The sequence below is a fragment of the Engystomops pustulosus genome, chromosome 2 (genome assembly GCF_040894005.1).
Source record: "Engystomops pustulosus chromosome 2, aEngPut4.maternal, whole genome shotgun sequence".
Classification (NCBI taxonomy): Eukaryota; Metazoa; Chordata; class Amphibia; order Anura; family Leptodactylidae; genus Engystomops; species Engystomops pustulosus.
Genome location: NC_092412.1, coordinates 185,654,799 through 185,674,061, shown reverse-complemented (window position 1 = coordinate 185,674,061; position 19,263 = coordinate 185,654,799). Strand labels below are relative to the sequence as shown.

General features: G+C 36.7%; 1 protein-coding gene across 2 annotated transcripts in view; it reads left to right on the top strand.

Annotated features, from left to right (window-relative positions):
• The window catches only part of NGF (nerve growth factor), a 68,626-nt gene extending 54,756 nt beyond the window's left edge, over positions 1 to 13,870 (top strand). For both annotated transcript variants that reach the window (XM_072133131.1, XM_072133130.1), the window contains exons 2-3: positions 8,962 to 9,080; positions 13,026 to 13,870. In XM_072133131.1, the coding sequence (XP_071989232.1) occupies positions 13,038 to 13,736 (699 nt within the window). In that variant the 5' untranslated portion in view covers positions 8,962 to 9,080; positions 13,026 to 13,037 and the 3' untranslated portion in view covers positions 13,737 to 13,870. The remainder of the gene's footprint in view (positions 1 to 8,961; positions 9,081 to 13,025) is intronic.
• The last annotated feature ends 5,393 nt before the right edge of the window (positions 13,871 to 19,263 follow it).

The window sequence follows — 19,263 nt, the reverse complement described above, 5'->3', positions numbered from 1 at the left end:
ATCCCCGATAGCATGTGTGTGCCAGTATTGATTTTGGCAAAGCCCTACAGTGTATGTACAGTGCTGAAGCAACAAAATCTTGAGTCTGGTATTAATATAATGAATGAAATAATTTTCAAACAGATCAAAACTGGACAGAAGAAAGTGCCTAAGATTATTTATTTTTGTCTAATCTTAACATGCAGATTTGGTCAGGCATTATATTTACTCTCCACATTAAGTGACATCTGTGGCAAACCTGAAATAATATTCACAGACTCTGCAAATACTGTAACTCTTCCAAATATGAATGTGGCCACCATTGTATTTAGGATTCAAAAGCATGGCCTTTTCTGTTTTGAACCTTTTTTACAGCTTTCTTATACATATTATTTTAAAGGATTCTGCAACATATACAAATCAGGCACTTATGTATCTGTAAGTGGCAGCCCCAGCAACAAGCCTAACCGAGATGAAACTGTACAGACGAGAGCTTTTTCTTAAATACCACCCGGCTTTGTAGCCACTTTCTCTCTGCCAACTCTGCCTTTGACCCGAATGAGCTACATAAAAATTTATGCACTTCATAATGAAACTTTCTCTCCCCTATCCAGGCACATTTCAGGGCAGCTTTCTGCTGTGATGGAGTGCTATAGAGGACTTTTAAGGAGGCCAGGACATTTAAGGCAGCAGTAGAAATTATAGACGCTGAAAAGAACAAAGTATCTTAATTAGCAGGACTTAACCCATGCCAATTAGTAGACCATTATTCAGCTGCTGACATGAGATGAACTCAAAATTATTTAGTCACATCCAGTGTCCACACACGTCTCTCCTGAGATATTACACCCCTACTGTAGGGAGATGAGTGTTGGTTGCATTATACAGCATACAGTGGCTTCTGACAACCGCAATCCCTGTCTGCATTGTATTTAATTTATTTTTTGTGAGGGTTTTTTTTTTTTTTTGTTTTTGTTTTTTTTAGTGGCAGACTACACTTGGTATACCATTTTTGTTTCACAATATGAATGCATATTAGATAAATGCCTCAATTTTTTTTAAAGCTAAAAAGTTAAAACTATATGTTTAATTGAAACCTACTCTTTTGGAGTATTACTCAATCCTTCTAAAGCGTAAAGTAATGGGAACCTGTCAAACAAAGCAAACTATATGAAGCTCAGTAAATTGGGCAAATATTGATAGGACCACAGATTTGAAAGAGAACATAAGCTGCTTAACCAGAGGTACCAAGAGGTGGCCCCTAAATTTCTGGTAGAAATGGCCACTCCCAATAATATTCTGATGTTAGGGAATCCCTTAAATAAATACATTTTTATTCAAATGTGTTAAATAATTAACCATGAGGATCTCAGGTTTTCACTTTTGCAATGTGAGTATTTGATACGCATTCAATAAAAAATATGATGATAGTTTGCAAATTTTTTTCTCATTGTAATCCATTTCCCATTGCCTAATAATACATGCCTAAATCATTTTAAGACTCACTACTTGCAGCCAGCCCTCAATAAAAGCTGCTAAACTAGCTCTTCATTGTAAGACAAAACCACAAATATTCACATGGCTTTCCAGAACTCTGTAGACATAGCTGTGATAGACACGTGGCTGGACTATGCAGATTCATTTGCAATGCTGTCAATTAAAAATCTGTATCAGTAGCAGGCATGAGGCTTGGACTGTTTTTTAGAGGTTGGATACATTTAGTGTTCATTTAGTTGTAATATGTCTTTTTACAATATACAAATTTGAAATGATTTGTCAATTTTTATATAACTGCAACAGTAACTTAATTGAATACTGCATTTGTGCTGAGAACTCACTGTGTATAAATGGGGTTTGTCTATGATTAAGGATACTGTAGTACGGCGGGCATACATTGGCGCTGCAGAGAGGAGCAGGGGATGAGCGTCCCTCTCCATAGGCATATACAGCGAACCGGGCCGTATCACGTAGAAAGATAGGACATGTCCTATCTTGCTACGGAGCGGTACGGTGCCGCACGTGTGCTGCACCGTACCGCTCCCCTATGGTGCCATGAGTCCATAGAAGTGTATGGGGGACGTATATCGGCCGTATATACGTCGGCCGTATATACGTCCCCCATACACGTGTGTGTGTGTGTGTGTTTGTGTGTGACTGTAGCATAACACCTACAGATAGCATCCATAGGGATGTCAAAAAAATGTAATATGTCCTGGGTTGCAAGAGACCTCCACAGGCTTGCAAATCATTTTAGAAAGTCAGATGGAGCCTTGCTACATTATGTTTTACTGATAACAAAAGATAAGGGTACCCAATGGTTGCATTCTGGTTCGACCACTAAAAAATAAAATATTATTTCCCGGTCACTCTGCAGGAACACAAATGCACACATCGGGACCACTCATATCTACCTACAACTCTGTTTGATTTTGAAAAATCAGTGCCACCTTTCTGTAAAAATATTTGCAACTGATGGAAATTGGCCTGCATGTTGTTTCCGATCCCATGGACTGTACACACGGTCTATCTTGTGGGCTGGTACTGTAACAGTTAATAGTTAACAATAAACAGTTTGTGTGCATCAAGTCTTAGATGTCTATTTTATCTGCGTTCTTAAAAATGAGAGAAAAATAAGATGCTTCCACAGTAAATGGGGTTCCATACTTCAAGACCTTCATATACTGAAGATGAGCCCAAACCTTATATCTGCAATTTAAAACATTGTGCTGGTGGAAATAAAAAACTTTGTTGTATATATAAATTAAAGAAAAATGCTTCTTTCTGCTAAGATCAGACTCCTTTTCAATTTGTGTTTATTAACGCAGTATTCTATGGACTCTGGAGGTTAAAGGGGAAGTAATTAGAACTTAGAACTGGTGCTGTTTATAGAGAGATAGCAGAAATCTTATTCCCCCCCCCCCCTCTCGATAGACTTCTGTGTACTTTTTTAAAAAAAAGAGCTGACTGAGAAGAAGGAAAGCAATATAAGAAACACTGGAGGGATCATAAGTCATCCAATCCATATATTTTCTTTCTGTCTGCAGCTACTTTTATATCACTGCTTTAAGTATTGAAGTAGATTTGGTGACCACTGTCCTGAGAAAATAAAGAAAGCCCTTTTTAGAATCACTTTGTTTTGCATTTTCCAGCTGACATAGGACTGAAAGGTGTCACCTGAAAACATCCTATTTTTCTATGTTACTCATATTTTTTTTTTTCAGAATTTGGTAATGATTTTTATAAATGTTTCCATGTGTAAATTTATTAAGTACTATATCCTACAACTCTCACTCTGAGCTTCTGAAAAGCCTCACAAACAAACCCCTCTCTAAAACCTTTCTTTTAAAATTTGTGCTTAAAATTGGCTTTGACAATGAATTTACATGTCACGGTCAAACCTAACCTTGACCCATAAATGGTGACAAATTATGGTGAGATGGTTTTAATTAGTCAAAACAAACATTATTAACACATTGCCTTTGTTAAATAAATAGTGCATATAGGAAGCTGCAATGCCATTTCTTCTGTTGGAAATAGTGATGACATGTTTACACAGTGATTGTTTGGTATCCTGTACCACGAAATATAGTAGCTGTTAGAGCTCATCTTTTTTCCCCTCTGAATTGGGCCCCAGCAATTGCAATTTTCCAATATTTAAAACTATGAATGTTTCCAGAGTTCTAAAAACTTTAAAAACTTAAAGTAGTAACATAAATACATAATATTATCTAACAAAAAAAATGGTGCAATAAGATACGTTACTAAAAATGCCTATAGCTCACTTGCTCAGGACTAGTTATGTTAGTCCATACTTCACACATATTTAGTTGCTCATAATGAAACTGAAAAAAGGGAATGTTTTTAAAAATAGAATGGTGGAAGAAATGTTTGTACAAATTTAACACTATGACACTAAGAGAAAAACTTTGACTAAAAGGCTTGTTAAGGGGTTCAATTGTTGAAAAAAAACACAACCAAATGAATACAGACCTATTTGGCAGTTCTCACTCAATTTCCTCCTCTTTGGATACTTGACATCTGTCAGTGTTTGACATACCTCAGTGATACTTAATTGAGAGTTCTGTGTTAATGGTAAATGAACTGGAGGAAACAGTTTCCGAATTCCTATTAGACGTTTATAAACAAAAACATTAATCCCCATTGGCTATTATTAGAAACAGCATCATGTTTGGAAGTTATAAGGTCCCTTTAGCATTATAAATGTGTCTGTGTTTACACATTTATTTATATTATATTTATATATAATATATATATTATACACACTTTTAAAATGTGTGATATCAGAGTAGTATACTTTAAAGTAATCCTGATGTTTCTTTGAGAGCATGATAAATCGCTAACCCTTGGAGTTTTCTGCACCTGTTTGTTCTTGTGCCACCAACACTTTAACCCCTACGGGACACAGCATCTTTTGGCCTAAAGGACGCGGACCCATTTTTCAAATCTGACCTGTGTCACTATAAGTGGTTATAGCTTTGGAACGCTATGAGAAATCCAGGGGATTTTGAGATTGTTTTCTCGTGACACATTGTACTTCAAATTAGTTTAAAAATTTGGATGAAATCTTTTGCGTTTAGTTATGAAAAAAAACAAAATTTGGCAAAAAATTGGAAAAATTCTATATTTTCAACGTTCTAAATTCTCTACTTTTGATGCAGATAGTCATAGCACCCAAATAAATTCATAACTTACATTTCCCAAATGTCTGCTTTATGTTGGCATGGTTTTTTTAAGATTCCACATATTTTACTAGAATGTTATGAGGCTCAGAATTTAGGTATCATTTTTCACATTTTTTGTAAAATCACCAAAACCCGTATTTAGATGGACCTGCTCAACTTCTAATTGACACTGAGAGGCCTAAATAATAGCTAGACTCATAAATTACCCCATTGTGGAAACTACACCCCTCAACGTATGAAAAACCACTTTTAAGAAGTTTGTTAACCCTTTAGGTGTTTTATAGGGGTTAAAACAAAACGGAGGTGCAGTCTGAAAATTGTAATATTTTTTCACAATACACTCATTTTGGGTGGAAAATTAAACATTTACAATGGATTAAATGAAAAAAGGCTCCACAAAGTTTGTTACCCAATTTCTCCCGAGTACACGGATACTCTATATGTGGTGGTAACCTGCTGTATGGGCGCACGCCTGGGCATAGGAGGGAAGGAGGCGCCATCCAGATCCGATTTGCTATGTCACATTGTACAGGCTATAATTTTTTTCTTTTTTTATTGAGGACCTATAGGGGCTTATTTCTTTTGCCACATGAGATGCACTTTTCTGGTACATAATTTTGGGGCATCTATAGCTAATTGGTGAGATTTAATTAAAGCTTTGTTGGTGGAGGAAATGAAAATCGTCAATTTTTAGGAACATTTTTATGTGTTTTTTTTTGGCCGTTAACCATACCATAAAAATAGTATATTATTTTTATTCTATGGGTCGCCACGATTACAAAAATACTTCATTTATATATATTTTTTATTTTTTCCCATTTTTACTGAATAAAAAGTAATTTGGCAAAATTGTTGTTAATTTTAGCATCACCGTCTTTCATATGCATAACTTTTTTATTTTTCACCTCACAAATCTGTTTAAGGGCTTATTTTTTGCGAGAAGGATTGTTCTTTTTAGTGGTCTTATTTTAGATTGCGTAACTTTTTAAAATCACTTTTTAGAGCATTTTTAAAGGGCATTAATAAAAAATCATCTTTTTTTCAGAGAGAGTTTTTTGAGGTTGTTTTTTACGGGGTTCACTTTGCGGATCTAATAACGATTCTGTTTTATTATGCAGATTGTTACGGACACAGGGATACCAAATATGTGGGGGTTTTGTGTATTTTATTCAATTGTACTGAATAAAAACTAATTTGGAGAAAATCTTATTCATTTTAGCATCACCATCTATTCATATGCATAACTTTTTTATATTTTGGCTGACAAATCTGGTTAGGGGCTTATTTTTTGCGAGAACAGTTGTTCTTTTTAGTGGGCTTATTTTAGAGTGCATAAAATTTTTTAAATCACTTTTTAGAGCATTTTTTATAGGGTATTAATTAAAAATTATCTTTTTTTCGGAACTTTTTTGCGTTTTTTTCCTCCGGCGTTTACCGTGCGGGTCCAGTAATGATTCTGTTTTATTATGCAGATTGTTACGGACGCGGCAATACCAAACATGCGAGGGTTTTTTGTGTTTTTATGTTTTTTATACTTTATTAAGTGTTTTTATGGGAAAGTGACATTTTAGGGGCTTATATTTTTATGTATTTATTTTTTATTTATTATAATGTGTAGTGTTAAGTGTTTTTGCATAATTTTACTTCTACATACTTGAACTTAAACCAGTGATACTCTGATCACTGGTTTAAGTTCAATACACTGCTCTACAATACTATTTTATTGTAGAGCAGTGTAAACTGTCTAAGCATGCTTGCGCATGCTCAGACAGTTTACAGCCAGACCCGGAAGGGTTCTGGCTGCCATGGAAACCGGGCAGCTCCGGGGCACATGCCAGTCCTCGGAGCTGCCCAGGAGAGGATCGGATCCCCCGGTAAGCGGCACGGGGGATCCGATCCATAGGGGGAAGACCCTTACACGCCGCGGTCATGCTTGACCGCGGCGTGTAAGGGGTTAACACCCGCGATCGGAGTCGGCTCCGATCGCGGGTGTTAGCGCAGGCTGTCAGCTGTACTAGACAGCTGACAGCCGCTGCTTCTGGTACCGGCTCCGTTCGTGAGCCGGTGCCAGAAGCAGGACGTTATAGTGCGTCCTGGTGCGCTAAGTATCTAGCCACCGGGACGTACTATAACGTCCTGGTGCGCCTAGGGGTTAAAGGCTCTTAACCACTGTAAACCAGACAGCCTCGCTGATGGCATGGAAAGAGAATAAATGTGTTTTCAATTATTATTAGTGTAATAGCTTTCACTTGCATTGGCTCTGTGATTACAATCTGATTCCTGTGCTAACAGTCTAATCTCTAAATATTCTTAACATTTGTAATTTCCAACTTGAGATATTGAAAGGTTTAGGCACATTTGAGAAGATATTTGAAATTACCCCAGAACATTTTAAAGAAAACCTGGCACCAGTGACCCCACACAAACCGCACACATTACCTTTTTGATGTCTTCATACATTTTCCACTGATGCTGCTATAACATGAGATCAGAGCCACCACTCTTATTGATGTCCTCTGTTATGTTACAATCATGAAGGCGGGGAGCTGCAGTATTCAGTCAAGCTTTTCCACCCTTATCACCGCTGATACCACTAGGGGACTTTTAATGATCTAGCAGGGGCAGATCCCACACAGCCACCTCCTCCGCACCCCTCCCTCAGGGATTCTCTTCATCCTTGTGACTGTTTGCTGTAGCTCCCTGCCTCTATGACTGAAACCAGGAACAATAAGTCTTTTTTTGAAGAACAGTGGCTCTAATCCCATTGATGGGTGCATAGGTGGAACATGCATAGAGGCATCTAGAATGTACCGTGGGGTGTGTGGGGGGGGGGGGGTGTTGCTGACAATTTCTCATTAAATTAAACATTTAGCAATTACCGTAGTTTTTTATAAGGCACACCATCAATAAATGCCTGCTAAAACATTTAGGGTCATATATAAGGCACACTGGTTTATAATGCGCACCTGATTATAAGGATGAATGACCAGCAGGTGGCAGACCTGTGCTCAGTTCAATGCAGTTGCAGTTCCAGTGCACATGTGTCTCCAGTGCACAGAGCTCGAATTTCAGAGGTATGGGCTGTTAGAAAGTTAATGTTTCAAGGGTGATGCTGCAGGGGTTACGCTGTCTCCCTCTGCCCCTTCTCTTTCCCTCCTCAGACAGGGTGTTAGTCCTGTGGTGTTCCCTGTGGCTCCCTCTTTCCCCTGGTACAGGGCTGGCAGGTATAGAGGTAAAATGGCACTGGTGGTACTGCCGAACCTGCCAGTGTGGGGTATTGTGCCCAGTGTACAGTGTGGGCTGGTGCAGGATATTGCTGGCTTGGAGCTCTTAAACACTTTTAAACATTATACAGTACATGTTTTATGTAAGTACGGTTCATATATAAGGCGCACTGGACTATAAGGCGCACCTTTGATTTCTGAGAAAATCAAAGGATTTTTTGTGTGCCTTATAATCTGAAAAATAAGGTATGCTAAATTTTCTGTCTACAGCTTCTTAAATATAATAGTGTACTCATGCGTTACTCTGTTCCCTGGAAGAATGTTATTTAATAATACTATCCTTATTTTTTTTAGGTACTTTGCAAAGATGTAGGTGCTAATTGTTAGTGAAAGTAATTCTGATTTATATGATAATGTTTTGTATGTTACATGGCATATTTAGTTATACTTTATCAGGTGTGTGCATCAGTATAGGTAGAAAAGAGTCAGTGGTAGAAATGGTTACACAACATAAGGAAATGCTAACAAGTTTCATCAAGACTCAATGTGGTACTAAATGTTGAGATCTGGCAACAGAATGAGACATTGGATAATGCTGACTGTTCTCGCTTCCAATAAAAACAGGAGCCTGATATCAGATCATTTCCTCTGGCTCCAAAGCAAAAACTTTCTGGAGAGCAAATGTAAGTCTCCATCAGTGAGGAAAGCATTCTTGGAAAATTGTATTTGTATTGCAAGAGGTTGATGATCTTTCATTACTCAATAGTGTGATTCCACATGGACGCTTTCACGCGCCAAAAAACTTTAGAAAACGTTGTGCCTTTAAATGAACAAGCTGTAAGCAATTCAGATAATGTTCAATATACAGTATTATATGTTTAAATAATTGTCTGTATTTTATGTGAAGAGATATAAAACAATTAGTTTTACCATTGTCTTGCTTCCTATTTTGTAGACCTGTATAGAGTTTCCGTATAGTATTTTACACTTTTTAAAATGGTCTTTCAGGCTTGTTAATTTTATGTTTAATACCTTTTGTTTTTTTATGTCAACAGCAAAGCACCTGCAAGACACCTCTTGGTACAGATGGTATGCTGGGCCTCAATTTAGCCCAGTGTTTGGTTGGAATAAAGGCCTCTTGGATAGAGCAGCTTTGTACACTCTACACCCAAAGGTAGGAAATGTGACATGTTTTGTTTTTTACACACACACAATATAACCAAGTGCCAATACACCCAGAAGCAGCCAGAGCTACAGAGGCTTACTAGAGACTTTCCCATGTATGTTAAAAATTTTACAGCATAGAGATACAATATATACACATTTCAACCAAAAATAGTAACTTGGAATAGTCTAGAAAACTAACAAGTTCTCTGCCAGGGGGGAAAGGGAGAGTGCGAGTCCGGTAACTGTATCTATTGGTGTTTCTGCAGCTTCTCCTGCATAAATGGAAAACATGCACACCAAAATATAAAGAGATATTGAATATACTAATTTAATGTTTTCTCAAAAATTTAGAATGGTAGCCAATTTTTCCCAATACTATACATATCTCTATCAAAATGATTGTCACACAATAGGGAATTATTTTATAATGTTCACTTTGAGTTTAAAGAAAAAAAAATCAGTTTGATTTTCAAACAAACTTTAAACTCAAAACAAAAAATTAAAACAAAATTCTTTTAACATTTGTCATTTTTAACTAGATGGCACTAGAAAAAAAAACACTCAAAATTCCCTAAAAATGACATGAAAGTTTTTAAAGGCTTTCTCATGAAGGGGTTAATATATGTAGTCAATATGGCTACAAAATGGTCTAAAACTTGTATGCATAAATGGATAGATATATAGTTCCTTGCAAAAGCATTCATCCCCCTTGAACTTTTCTACCTTTTGCCACATTTCAGGCTTTAAACATAAAGATATAAAATTGTAATTTTTTGGTGAAGAATCAACAAGTGGGACACAATTGTGAAGTGGAACGAAATGTATTGGATATTTAAATCTTTTGTAAAAAACAAACTGAAAAGTGAAGTGTGTAATATTATTCGTCACCTTAGGTCAATACTTTGTAGCTTCTGCTGTGATTACAGCTGCAAGTCGCTTGAGGTATGTCTCTATAAGTTTTCGAGAGACTGAAATTCTTGCCTATTCTTCCTTGCAAACCACTCCAGCTCTGTGAGGTTAGATGGAGAACGTTTGTGAACAGCAGTTTTCAGCTCTTTCCACGTATTTAGGTCTGTACTTGGCCATTCTAGCACCTGGATACATTTATTTGTGAACCTTCCATTGTAGATTTTGCTTTATGTTTGGGATCGTTGTCTTGTTGGAAGATAAATCTGCTTCCCAGTCTCAGGTCTTTTGCAGACTCCAACAGGTTTTCTTCCAGATTGGTGCTGTATTTGGCTCTTTCCATCATCTCATCAATGCTAACCATCTTCCTGTGCCCCCGGACTGAAAAGCAGTCCCAAACCATGATGCTGCCACCACCATGTTTGACAGTGTGTACAGGGTGATGAGCTGTGTTGCTTTTATGCCAAACATATTGTTTGGAATTGTGGTCAAAAAGTTCGATTTTCATCTGATCAGAGCACCTTCTTCCACATGTTTTTATGGATATCTTTGAGAAATGACATTCTTCTTGCGACTCTTCCAGCCAGATTTGTGCAGTGTACAACTGATTGTCCTGTCACCTCAGGAGACTGATCAGAGATGCAGCCAAGAGCCCCATGATCACTGTGGATGAATTGCATGGAGGAATGGGCCAACATACCAGTGTGTGCCAACCTTGTGAATACTTACAGAAAATGTTTGACCTCGGTCATTGCCAAGGATATATTGAGATGAACTTTTGTTACTGACCAAATACTTATTTTCCGCCATTATTTTCAAATGTGCATTTGCCAAATGCAATGTTTTGAGAAATTCAATAGTGGCCAGGAAGGTAGTTCAATAAATAAGGTGGGTCTTGAAATATCTTTTTCTATAGAACCACCCAGGGTTTACCCAAATCAGGCACTGTAGGCTGTTTATCCTTTGCCACTATAGGACTTATTCTAAACACACACAAGTAAGGATACCAGTGACAGGAATGAACAGGGAGCCAAGAAGTTTTTAGTTTGATTTGTTTTAACAATAAACTACATTTGCCCCCTATGTTTAAAAAGCCCCACTTTAAATAATAGCACCTGGACAAAATTTTTACTTTAAGCATTCAGTTTTTTATTTCTTGTAAAAATCTAAAAGCTTACAGTATTACCATATATACTCAAGTATAAGCCTAGTTTTTCTGCACAAAAAAATATACTGAAAACCCAAACTCGGCTAGGACCAGCATAACAAAGGCTACCATCAGCAACACACTAAGCACTAGGAACTAAGATCCTCAGTGTAGTCATTTCCCCCTGCTTAAGCCAGTACAGATCTGGGGCATCTAAAGAATGTCACAGGGTCAGATAAAACCAAAGTAGAACTGTTTGGTAGAATCAGTTGGTCCTAGCTTTTCTCACCGTTTTTGTGATTATCAAGGGAGATTATCCGTGGTCTTGTAGGTCTTCAATTATCTTATTACTGTTCCCACTGTTGATTTCTTCACACAAAGCTCCTAGCCTATTGCAGATTCAGTCTTCCCAGCCTGGTAAAGGTCTACATATGTGTATTTTGTATCCTTCAACAGCTCTTTGGCCATCACCACAGTGGACTTTGCAGTGTGTCTGTTAAAGGTTGTGGTCAGGTGTCTTTTATACTCATAACAAGTTCAAATATGAGCCATAACTACAGTTAATGAGTAAAGGACAGAGGAGCATATTAAAGAGGTTACAGGTCTGTGAGAGCCAGAAATCTTGCTTCTTTGTCAGTGACCAAATACTTATTTTCCACCACAATTTGCAAATAAATTCTTTTAAAATCAGACAACAAGATTTTCTGGATTTTTTTTTTCACATTTTGTTTTTCATAGTTAAAGTCGAGCTATGATTTCAATTACAAACCTCTCTCATATTTTTTAGTGGAAGAACTTGCACAATTGGTGGCTGCCTAAATACTTTTTTTCTTACTTTATATTGGATGTAGATCCCATGTGATGTAGAATCCAGTCTCTAGATCTAGATAATGTTTCCCTTCTGCTATGCAACCATGAGTTCTTGCAAGCCTACTGTATTTACTATGAGTTTGTGTGCACTTAGCTGTAAAGCAGAATAAAAATAGTTTATGTACAGTATGTCTGTATGTGTCTTACATAACACATGTAGTACACAATTTCACTTTGCTTAAATGACTGTTCCTGTGAGAGCTGTTCTGGATTAAACACTAGAATATTCCAGGTATTTCCAAGCAGGAGAAAAGGGAGTGTTTGATGTGCTATATAAAATAGGCCACGCTTTGATATGTTGGCCTCTATAATCGCTTCCTCATGACAAATCGGTCACTTGTTAACTTTAACTAGGATAAAGCTAAAACACACATATGAAGCCATCTGATGTATATTACCTTGGTTATAAGGATACTAAGCAATGTATGTAGGTGGCAGTAGACATAATAATTCTTGGGAAGACAAACTTCTATAAATTTTTACAGACACTGTGATCATTTCTTCTGGTGGATTCAGGGAGAGCAGCAAGTTTATGGGATTATTAAGTTAGAATGAAAAGGAATCCGCTAATAATTGACTGACACATTTTTGATTCAATATCTTTCTCAGTATCCAATATACAATGAGTTTGTGTCATATATTGTTCAGAAAAGATTATTAACATTACTAACATCAATGACTCATTTTCATGGTTATGCCATGTAACATTAACTGATAGAATTATAACATCATGCTCATTTACAATTACTTTGCTTTTGCCTATTTATTAAGGAGAAAATAAAATTATACTTTGTAAATATTATTATTATTATTGGGACAAACAAACATGTATTTCCATTTCAACCAGTCAGGAATGACTAAGTCCTGTATAACCCTTTTTAAAGAAAGCTAGTTGGTATGATATAATTCAGTCACATCTCAAGGTAGAATTTCATTGTGGTGGAAGACTGGGGAGATTAAAATATGTGTTTTGTGCAAAAAGATATACTAGAACTAGAAATTAATTAATTTTTTTCTTCTATTTTGTAGGCTGAGAGAGTAATGTCCATGTTGTACTACACTCTGATTATAGCATTTCTGATCGGCATACAGGCTGCACCAAAGACCAAGGACCATGCCCCAGCCGGTTCGTCAACAAAGCATCGTATTCAGCATCATCATACACATCGAACTAAGTCTCTTCACCGAAATCATGGCAAAATAGAGACAAATGAACCTTCATCTTTTCACAACATTACAGTTGACCCTAAACTTTTCCGAAAGAGAAAATTTCGTTCTCCAAGGGTTTTGTTTAGCACCCAACCTCCACCATTGTCTGAGGACTTACGGAACTTGGAATACTTAGATGATGAGGAATCTCTCAATAAAACTATCAGAGCTAAAAGAACGGTGCATCCAGTGCTTCATCGTGGAGAGTATTCTGTATGCGATAGTGTCAGTATGTGGGTTGGTGAAAAAACCACAGCAACTGACATCAAGGGCAAGGAAGTAACTGTGTTGGGGGAAGTCAATATAAACAATAACGTTTTTAAGCAGTACTTTTTTGAGACTAGGTGTAGAGATCCAAAGCCGGTTTCAGGTGGATGCCGTGGGATTGATTCAAAACATTGGAACTCCTATTGTACCACCACTCATACATTTGTCAAAGCTTTGACAATGGAAGGGAAGCAAGCAGCGTGGAGGTTCATACGGATAGATACAGCTTGTGTCTGTGTGCTCAGCAGGAAGGGCCGATCATAAGTAGACACTTCTTGCTGTTCCATCTTTTCCCCACCCCTACCTCAGCCTGTAAATTATTTTAAATTATATGGACTGCATGATATATTTAAAATTTTTACTGTAAAAAAGAGACTATTTATTAAATACTTTTGAAAATGGGTTTCTTTGTAATTTTTTATGCTTTATTTTTTTGGTGGTAATATTTTTTGGTTTTCTCCATTAAATAAAGGGCATGTATATTATAATGTTTTATTATGGTAAAATTGACACAAAAAACAAAACATAATTTCTATGCTTGTATGCAAAAATACTTTTTGTGCACATACAGTATCCTGAATATTTATGATGAGATAACTTTAGATTTAATATGACATTTAAAAAAAAAAGAAGTGGCACATGATCAAACTGATCAAAATATCTTGAATAAGCAATAGTTAGGAAAGAGCAGCACTGTGAAAACAGATCTTTGTCCAGCGGTAGGGTACACGCCTCCAACGAAGCTCGCTCTAAGGTGTGTGAAAATCACAAATGAAAGCAGCACTCCAATTAAGTATTAATGGATTATTCATCAACAGTGAGGAACATACAAAGTTTCAGTCCCTCCATTGAGCACCATGATCAAATGTATATTTTGTTCACTGTTGGTGTATAAAGCATTTATACTTCATTGGAATACTGCTTCCTTGATTCCTTCATTTGTTAAAAATTCTTTTTTTAACTGGGTTCTCCAGGAAGAATAGAATTTATGACTGGGAGGGGCTTATGAAACCATAAACTTCTAATAATCAATGGCCATCATTTTTCCATGGGGTTGCCCAGTCCTGACCACAGCCATGCCTGCTACAACTGCAGTTTAGATAATATCAGGCAAGCAGCAGTTTTTTGGATGGCAATGTTGCAGCAGGAAAATGGGAGTATGATTAGTAAAAAATTTTTGTAAGCCACCCTTTATATAATTTTATTTTTAATTCCCAGACAACCCCTAAAGTTAAAATAAAAAGCCTCATTATGTTTTGCATGACTTCCAATGTGTTTACTGTAAATATTCTGTTAAAAAATAACTCCATTAGAAAACAAAATGGTTCCATGATTGTACTGCACTTATGGTTATAAATACATAGTTGGACCTGAAGTTTACATAAACTATATAAAAATACACAAATGTATGTTTTTCTTACTCTGAATGGGAAAAAACTATTCTCGTTTTTAGGTCGATTAGGATTACCAAAATTATTTATGTTTGCCAAATGGCAGAATAATAAGAGAGGGAATTTTTTAATCCATTTTTATTGCTTTCTGAAAGTCAAAAGTTTACATACACTAATACTAATACTATGCCTTTAAAAAAAATTGAGACGGCTCATATGATGATATCATGTCTTTGGAAGCTTTGGCTTTTTGGCATCATTTTAGTCAATTTGAGACATACCTATGGATGTATTTTAAGGAACATCTGAAACACATTGCTTCTTTGTGCCACATCATGGAAAATTTGAAAGAAATCAGCCAATATATCAGAAAGAGAATTGTGTACTTGCACAAGTCTGGTTCATCCTTGAGTGGAATTTCCAGTTACTTGAAGCTGCCTCATTCATATATACAAACAATTATACACATGATGGGAATCTCCTGCCATCATACCTCTCAGAAAGGAGATGGGTTATATGTCCCATAGATAAACATGCTCTGGTTCGTACTGTGCATATCAACCCAAGAACAAAAGAAAAAGACCTTGTAAAGATGCTGGTAAGAGTGTGTCATATTCCACAGTGAAATAAAAGGGGCTGAAAGGAAGAAGGCTTTACTCCAAAAGGAAATAAAACTGCACCTTAATGTTTATAAATGCACACAAGAATAAAATCTTTATTTTGGAGATGTCCTGTAATCTGACAAAACTAAAATTGAACTATTTGGCCATAATAACTGTTTGGAGGAAAAAGGGAGAAGCTTCCATGCTTGAGAACACCATCCCAACTGTGATACACATGGATGGCAGCATCATGTTGTGGGGTTGCTTATTCGCTGCAGGAGGGACTGTGGCACTTCACAAAATAGATGGTCAGGAAGTTAAAGATTGTGCACAAGTGCACATTCTTGTGGGTCTTCCAAATATACAATCCCAAAGCTTTCTGCCAAACTGGTTACAAAGTGGCTTAAGGATAACAAAGTCAATGTTTTGCAGTGCCAGTCACAGATCTCAGTCCTATTGGAAATTTATAGACAAATCTGAAAAGGCAGTTGGAAGCCAGGTGACATGGCTCAGTTACATCAGTTATGTCTGGAGGAATGGGTACAAATTTCTACGGACTATTATGAAAAGCTTGTGAAAGGATCCATAAGGCTTGTCCCAAGTAATACAGTTTAAAGGAAATCTATCACCAGCATTAAGGATAGTAAACCATGAACACCTACTTGCTAGTGTGTGCCCTATTTGGTAGCATACACTCTTCTTTTAGCTTAAAAATTATACAATTGTTTAATATATTTATCACTGTTGCTACTATAGGGAGCACTATATGTATGCTTTGTCAATGAACCGCAGAGTACACAAATTATTCATACTTGCCAAAGGCTGTTTGATGAAGTTATGATAAGAAAGGGATAAGTATTGTGCACTTGTTCTTCTAAATGAATAGGAACAAGTTTTGAAAATTGAGGAAACTGCACATGGTGATTTGTAAAGCTCAATAGAACATGATGGCGCTATATAAAGATCATTATTATTATGGTACTACGCTGATCTGGTTACTGAAGGTTAAGCAGTAGATATGTCTGAAAAACGAATTGAGTATGAGAAACTGTGTCAGCCAGAGCCAACATTAGTTTTCGCATAGCTGGAGAGAGCCTTTGACAAAAATTCCAATGATGCCTTATTTCATACTATCATACTTCTTTGTAGCCTGAGATCCAGCCTGATATATCTATTAGCTCTACTTATTAAATTATCTTCTCTTGATGTTGGCAGGCACTTCCTGTTTGTGACATCAGCTAAGGGCACTGGAGGCCAGAGCACCTCCCTCACTTCCCATAATGCTGAGTTCTCCTCTCTATCTCTAGCAGCCTAGCTAATATTGACACAGAATCTCAGGCTAAGGGATTTCCTCAATGTTACTGATGTGCAACACATATGTGACCCTAACCTGATAAGATGTAAAACTGATAATTAACAGAGAAACGGATGCAATAAGATAATGAATGTATATTGGAAAAATGCTAGTTTTAAACATACCCCAAGCAAATCCCACGAACACCCCTAAAGAAACGCAGAACATGATAATAATATATATATTTTTCTTCTTTTCAGCATATTATTTATTAGTTTTTTCCCTTGACTATGCACCAACAGTTACTATAGAAGCACACATTATTTCTCTGAGGGAAAATACCACCCATGTGAACACAATAATATCAGATTTCAGTTTAGAAACCTACTGACTACATATATTAGAGAAAATACCAACACAGGCCCTGTGATTGACTTTTATCATGTGCCTCTGGCAGTTCTCATGTGTAGGGAATAACAGGTTATGCAAGCATTAGCTTTGGTCTTTATATAAGGTGTCATCCATCTATGTTTTCAAAACCTCAGCCAGGCTTCAAAAATATCCTCTAAATAAATCACAATGAATAAACCTAGGTCTTGTCTAAACTGTCATTTATGGAAAAAATGAAAGCTTTATCCCATCTGATCAGTAAGATCTTACAAAATGAAAAGTATTATCTGAGTCTGTGGTACCCAGGTTCTGGCCTGAATGTCCAAACCAACCCCCAGCTACCAACTACCTTGTCTGAGGTTGATTCATATTGAAATGTAAAAACAATAAAATACATGAAAACATGATATATACATGTCATGGTTTTTCTGCAAAGGTAATCACCATAAGGATAATTTTATTTTATTTTGTATGGATCCTGAACTCATATTCATATTCAAAGCTGTTATTGACAGCATCTGTGATACAGAGGGACAACTGACACTGTATGAAAGTGCCTGGTTTAAAAAATTAGACATCCAAGAATGCTATGATTGACCAGGACAAGTTCTGTGAATTCAGGAATATTTACAGAGTTTTTATTGTTTTCATAGTTAATCTGCAAAGAGTACTGGCTCACTTTAGATTTACACTCACGCTGCCGCATGGGGGATGTATATACAGCCAACGTATATATACAGCCAATATACGCCCCCCATAGACGGCAATGGGCGCACGGCGCCCTACGGGAACGGCACTGTATCGCTCTGCTCCCCGTGAAAAGATAGAACATGTCCTATGCGCTCACCTCCTCCTCCTCACCCCGCACTCTGCCGTGTGCCCGCCGTGCTACGGTACGGAGGGCAACGGCTGTGTGAATCCAGCCTTAGATATATTATTTCATATTTGACTCAAAATACATATGGATCTAAAAGAGTCAATTCAATCGACTGATATAAATGGTAGCCATAGTATACAGGGTAAATATGCTTGTTATAAGCTGGGAGTAATGTTATTAGGCAGTCACAAAAAATACTTCCTCAGGTAGGGGGATGGTCCAAGGAGGACATCCAAGGAGGGACTAGTAGGAGACTCGGGCAGAAGGGGTATTGTAAGATTAGTAAATGTTGAATATTTTAACCCATTCTGGAAAGAACATGATAGGTTTTATATTTGAATCCATTTTAATGCTCTGTTTACAACTGATTTGACTACCAGATAAGACAACCAATCTCAACAATGCTAAAGTAAAGAAATTTTATTGTAATTAGTAAAACTTCTCTCAAATACCAAAAGTGTCAAAAAGCATTTAGCTTCATACTAGCTATTGCCCCTTCTTGATGTAGTATGTTTGCAAGCAATACTTTATATTTCTGGATGGGATTTTATAAGCACCCATATGTATGTAATGCAGTAAAGATAAAGCGTAATTTATTTTACATCAATTAGGTTTTTTACATTGTTTTGGTATTCTACTACTTTTTGAAGAACAAGGTATGTTGTGGCCAAACTCAAGCAATAACAGTTAAGATGCAGACATATTAGGTCGTCAAATGATGTGTTGGATTTAGAATTACAATAGATTACTATGTAGGCAACAGGCATGGCATACTAGAATAGCCTTTAATAATGCAGGATCATTCTCTCATTTTATGAACGTAGTCATGTGTTGTCCGACCTCAGATGTATTGTAGTGTAAGTATAAAATTATATAATTTATAACACATAATGAATTAGTATAAGTCTGTCCAAGACTTTAAGCACAACAAAAGACAGGAATACACCCACTTTGTATCAATTTCACAAGATTTTGGCTTTAATTGTTTAATCAAGCTATAATTAATGAACCTGAAAATTTTACTGCTTGGAAACACATATTTTCCAGACTGTTTACAACTAGTGTTATGCTTTAGATCTTGATGACGTTCATATAAACTCCAAAGTTTGGTTGAAGGCTTTGGCTCAAGTGCAGTGTTCTCTATACAGAGACATGCCTCATCGTGTTCTCAAGACAAATAGTTAAGGGCAATTATCATTAAGGGATTATAGGGTTTCCCAAAGCAAGTTTGACATCA